At 46.6% G+C, this 5,747-nt stretch overlaps 1 protein-coding gene across 2 annotated transcripts in view; it reads right to left on the reverse strand.

Moving 5' to 3' along the window:
* Nucleotides 1–5,747, reverse strand: part of Trnau1ap (tRNA selenocysteine 1 associated protein 1) — an 18,175-nt gene that overhangs the window by 3,642 nt on the left and 8,786 nt on the right. The window contains exon 6 of one of the 2 annotated variants that reach the window (XM_021160488.2): nt 3,811–3,930. The exons of the other annotated variant lie outside the window; for it this stretch is intronic. Within the exon in view, the coding sequence (XP_021016147.1) occupies nt 3,811–3,930 (120 nt within the window). The remainder of the gene's footprint in view (nt 1–3,810; nt 3,931–5,747) is intronic. 2 annotated transcript variants of the gene reach the window in all.

Genomic DNA, 5,747 nt, shown 5'->3' on the forward strand with positions numbered 1-5,747 from the left:
AAACCACCAAAAAAAAAAAAAAAAAAAAAAAAAAAAACCTCAGGAAAACACAGCATAAAAAATCTGGGCTAGCTGGACAGTGATGACACACCATCTTTAATCCTAGCACTTGGGATGCACAGTTTGAGGACAGGCTGGCCTACAGTGTGAGTTCCAAGATGACAAGGCTACATAGAGAAACTCTTCCCCTCAAAATGATAAAAACATAAAATAAAAAAATAAATCGAAAATCTGGGTGCCGGGCGTGGTGGTGCACGCCTTTAATCCCGGCACTCGGGAGGCAGAAGCAGGTGGATTTCTAAGTTCGAGGCCAGCCTGGTCTACAGAGTGAGTTCCAGGACAGCCAGGGCTATACGGAGAAACCCTGTCTTGAAAAACAAAAACAAACAAAAAATAGAAAATCTGGGTTTAAGATGATTCAAGATGGACTTGGAACTTTAGCCTGTGATATCGCCTTGCCTGCACTGCAGCACCCTTAAGTCTCTGCAGGAATGTTAATTGCTGTGGAATGAACAGCCTTGCACAGGCTAAGCAATGCTCCACCTGGAGCTCTCCCCTCCCCCAGCTGCCTTATTTGAGGAGTTCCTTGGGATTTGGACATGATTTTTACAGTGTTGGGGATATATACAATAGAGGTAATATTTACCGTCCCATCATTCCATGGAGAAAACTGAACCTCTGAACAGTTGGGAATGGACAGATGGCTCAGTGGATAAAGATGCCTAAGCCTGGCAGCCCACACACAGATAGAGAACCAGCGCCACACAGCTGACCTCTGGCCTGTGCTTAGTGGGCCGTGCACATCTTTGTGGGCACAAACAGACGTATTATATAATAAGTAAAATGATTGAAAATGTCTTAAAAATTAAAAATTGTGCCAGGTGTCAGGGCTTCAATGCCAGCCCCTGGAAGGTGGAGGCAGGGCTAAATAGTCTGACCATCTTGGGAAAAAAAGAATAAAGTCCAGTTACTTGCCCAAGGCCGATTATAGGACCAGGGCGACACATAATTCTCACGTTCCTTTCTTCTTTAGGTCCTGTGACCAACCCCATTCCCAACCAAAGACAGGATGCCAAATCCACAAAGGATCACTGCTTTCAAAGACATAAAAGCCACGTGTGGAGGAACTTCAGAATCAGGCCATTACCATCTCAGTGGTAATCCTTCCTAACTGTGACAATCTCAGGAGTACAAGTGACGCTCAAGCAATTGACATGGGTTCCACCCAGAAATATGAGCTAAGAGTGTCCAGTGACACCAGAAACATGCCAGAGCCAGAGGCTGACTCCTCCATTGCAATGCTAACCAAGCCACACAGGAAGCTGTTAGCATGAGCTGAGAACACCTGGCAGGGCAGAGGCGGCAACACTTGACTGAGCACTTTTAAGCTGCTTTCTTAGGGAAGGGGACTCAGCTACTGCTAAGCAAAACCAACTGCTGATTATGGAAGCAGCCAGCTGTGGACCAGGATGCCTCTCTGTAGGCTGTGTCCTACCTGCCAGTGCTAGGCAGGTGTACCCACCAGTCACCATTCTGACCTCTCCTCTATGAATCTACTGATCTCTCCCACTGTGCTGATGGTAACTGAAATTAGTCTCCCTCACCTGGGCTCCTAGTGTCTCCTTTAGGCTCTGCTCTCTCCAGGGCCTGCCAATCCTTATCCTGAGGGCTTGAGGGCACCTCCCCAGGGGTGGGCATGGATTACTAACAACAGTGTTCAGTGTGGCACAGATAGAACAAATTAGAAGTTTGCACATGGGCCTTTGTTTCTGTTTATAGCTATATTGCCAGCGTCTAATTGCAAAAAAAATACCGGAAACAGGCAAAATGATGGACAACAAAGGAATTGTTGGACAGAACTCATACATAAAAGACTATACTGCAGTATTTAAAAATAAGATCACAGACAGGAGCATGCTTCCATGAAGAGAATATGAGGTCTTAATACCCACTGGCACCAAACAGAAAATAAAACCACATTCATACAAGCGTGCCACTGCATGGAAAAGTGTGTATATGAAATAAGCTAAGGAAAAAATACATATGACTTATGAAATTCAAAACTGAATGCCAGGCTCTGGGTTTGAACCCAGAGTTACAAGCAATGAATCCTAGCACTTGTAGCTGACTTACGCGTAACCTAGGATCCTGGAAGGGAGGTGAGAGGTGGTAATTACTATTTACATGTTCAGTCGGCTTGTCTGCACCACAGGGTTTTACAGTGCTGTCCTGGAGTCTGTCTGACTGTCCCATCTCAGCCCCAAGTACTGGAATTACAGGCATGTGGCACTAATTCTGGCATTACAGCCAATTCAGAATAATGAAGTAAAGACTTTAAAGATTTACTTTTGTGATTCTGTGTGGAGATGTGTATTGAGGGCAGAAGAGGGTATCGGATCCCCTGGGGCTAAAGTCATAGGTGGCTGTGAACAGCCCAAAGTGGGTGCTGGAAGAGGAACTTAGGTCCTCTGGAAGAACATCTCCTAGACCTGCTAATTCCTTTAAAAACAGTCTTTCTCTGCTGGGCCTCCTGGTCCATATACTTGCTCTGATCATTTCTTTTTTTTGTTTGTTTGTTTTTTTGAGACAGGGTTTCTCTGTGTAGCCCTGGCTGTACTGGAACTCACTTTGTAGACCAGGCTGGCCTCGAACTCAGAAATCTGCCTGCCTCTGCCTTCCAAGTGCTGGGATTAAAGGTGTGCACCACCATGCCAGGCTACTCTGATCACTTTAATCTGAACATTCAAGTCTTTGTTGCTTCAACAGGACCATGGGGAAGGTCAATCCTGAAGTTTGGCTGCCCTTGTTCATTTTGGTAAAGATATCTCAGCCTCGTTCCTGACAGTGGTAGGGGTGTTGCCACCTAAGTCCTAGCTATAGGGCTGCCCTGTGCATCGCAGCAGCACCGCTAACTATGACCGCCTGGATGCTGCTAGCACATCCTCTGTTATAATGACTTAAAATATTTTCAGATGCCACCAACGCCTCCGGGCGAGCGAGTGAAATCTCCACCTGCTTGGCCGTACTGCATTGACTGAAGGATAAGAAATGTCACTCAGGGGCCAGGCCTGGTGACACACACCTTTAATGTCAGCACTTGGAGGCAGAGGCAGGTGGGTTTCTGTGAGTTCCCGATGTCACTGATGGAAAAACTGTTTTGTGTTTGTGTAAGATTGACACTTGGGCTCACAAGAACTTTCTGCCGACCTAGCGTGACAGTTAAGTGAGACACAGTATTTCAGAAGTTGTTTAGAACTCTTATAAAATACCTTATTTCTCTTTATCTTATATGCACGGTGTTTTGCCTGCACGTCTTATCTATGGGAAAGTGTTGGAACCTGGAGCTAGAGATGTAAATGGCTGTGAGGTGCGATGTAGGTGCTGGGAATTGAACCTAGAACCTCTTGGAGAGCAGTCAGTGAACTGTCTCCACAGCCTCAACTGCTCAGAGTTCTTAGCCAGTCATTCCCACTGTAAGAGACCCTATCAGGGACTTTAGGAGCCTCAATATAAATAAGGCTGAAACTGGAAGAAAAGTTCCCCTTGCTTCATTCTACCTACTTCTATATATATTTTTCCCAATAGCAGCTGCTGGGCAGAAAGTCAGGACATAGAACCAAACAGCATTCCCCCATTCCTACCCTCAATGCCTGACTCCCTACCTATGGCTTCTGGGGTGTGTGGCTACACTAGTTTGTCCCCCACACACAGCCCGACCAAAGCACATGATAACTGTGACCTCTGCCTCTCTACAGCTTCGATTCCCACATCTGCTGTCCTGACTCCGCCTCGGCTCTCTGCAGGACTCACGCTTTAGGGATGGCCACACTCAGCCGCACGGGTTTACACCCCAGTCCCACTGCTCCCTGGCACTCCGTCAAGGCTCGCTTCTGTTCCAACTCATCTGTGAATTTCACAAAACCATAGCCCCTGGAGGGAGAAAAAAACCAATACACTGCTCAGATCACAATGTGACAAAGCCTACAGGAAGAATCACGGACAAGAGGGGGTAGGAAGAGGTGGACTGGAACACGGAAGAGAAAGGCAGGGAAGGGAGAGGGGGTCCCATCAAACAGCACAGAGCAGTCAGTGGCAGGCACAGTGTGAACCTGACATTGTGGGAAGTCCTTCTTCAGTCTAGTCCCCCGTTCTCCTCCACACGCACCCAGGGCTCCTTCCCAAACAGTAGGTTCTCTCCCAAATCACTGTTACCACGGTGTGGTGTAGCTGTGGGGACAGGTGACATCAGCCTGCAGACTTTTCACTTTCTGCTGTGTGGGAAAGCACTTAGGGACAGTCCTGGCTCCTGCTCCTTGGAGGTCAGACTCTACTCAGAGATTGTCCATGACACCCATAGTTAGTGAGTACCTATTATGTACCCCTACCTCGTGCTGGCGAGGACATTCTCAGTATCTCACCACACAGAGTGCTACCCCACACTAAGAAGCAGCCTTAAACTTCAGAGAGGTTTGAAAACTTGACGGAAGTCACATACAACAAAACCAGGCCTGAACTTTAGGTCACACTCCCAAAGCCTGAGAGTAAGGACTACACTAATCAAGAAAGTGCAGCACAGCCGGGCATGGTGGCGCACGCCTTTAGTCCCAGCACTCGGGAGGCAGAGGCAGGCGGATTTCTGAGTTCGAGGCCAGCCTGGTCTACAAAGTGAGTTCCAGGACAGCAAGGGCTACACAGAGAAACCCTGTCTCAACAAAACAAAACGAGCCAGCCTTTTAGCTGCTGCTGGCGGCGCATGCCTGTAATTCTAACACAGAGGAAGACGAGCATGGGGAACTGTGAGTCTGAGGCTAGCTATGACCACATGGAAGAAAAATAGGGAGACAGGACTGAGGACGTGGCTCTGGTAGGACTCTGGTTTGGCACAGTAAGTACCTGGGTACAACCCTGAGTACTGAAATTTCTTGGAATGGGGTGTATGACTGGGTTCAGTTCTATGCACAGTTAAGAGAGAGAGAGAAGAAAAAAAAAAGAGCCTCCTTCCTTCCTAGAGTTGCGAAATCAGGCTCAGGACCTTGTCCACACTAAATAAGCTCCCTAATGCTACGTGCCAGCCATTTGACTGTGCTTTATTATATATTATATAATTGCTATTATTACTATTATTATTATTATTATTATTATTATGACAGGGTTTCTCTAGTGTAGTTAGTCCTCATACTCAGGCTATCCTGGAACTTGCTCTGTAGACTAAGTGGTCACCTTTATTTTTCTCAGATAGGGTTTTGTGATGTTGCCGAGGCTACCCTTAAACTCATTGTGCAGCATACAGTGACTCAAATTTGCAATCTTTGTGCTTCGGCAGAGCAACTGGGATTATAAAGTCCACATGTCCAGCCTGACTTTTCTTGTTTTATATTTTAATGTAGGGTCTTGCTCTGTAGTCTAAGCTGGGTTCAGTTCAAAATCCTTAGCTTCTACCCTCCAATGACAGGTCTCTCCATTTTAAAATGGAAAGCTTTTTCTTTTCTTAGGGGAGGTATATTAAGAAAGAGTTTCAGCCGGGCAGTGGTGGCGCATGCCTTTAATCCCAGCACTTGGGAGGCAGAGGCAGGTGGATTTATGAGTTCGAGGCCAGACTGGACTACAGAGTGAGTTCCAGGACAGCCAGGACTGCACAGAGAAACCCTGTCTCAAAAAACCAAAAAAAAAAAAAAAAAAAAAGAGTTTCATGTAGCTCAGGCTGGTCTTGAACTCATCAAATATTCAAAGATAGATGGCTTTCATTT

This window comes from Mus caroli, chromosome 4 (assembly GCF_900094665.2).
Source record: "Mus caroli chromosome 4, CAROLI_EIJ_v1.1, whole genome shotgun sequence".
Lineage (NCBI taxonomy): Eukaryota > Metazoa > Chordata > Mammalia > Rodentia > Muridae > Mus > Mus caroli.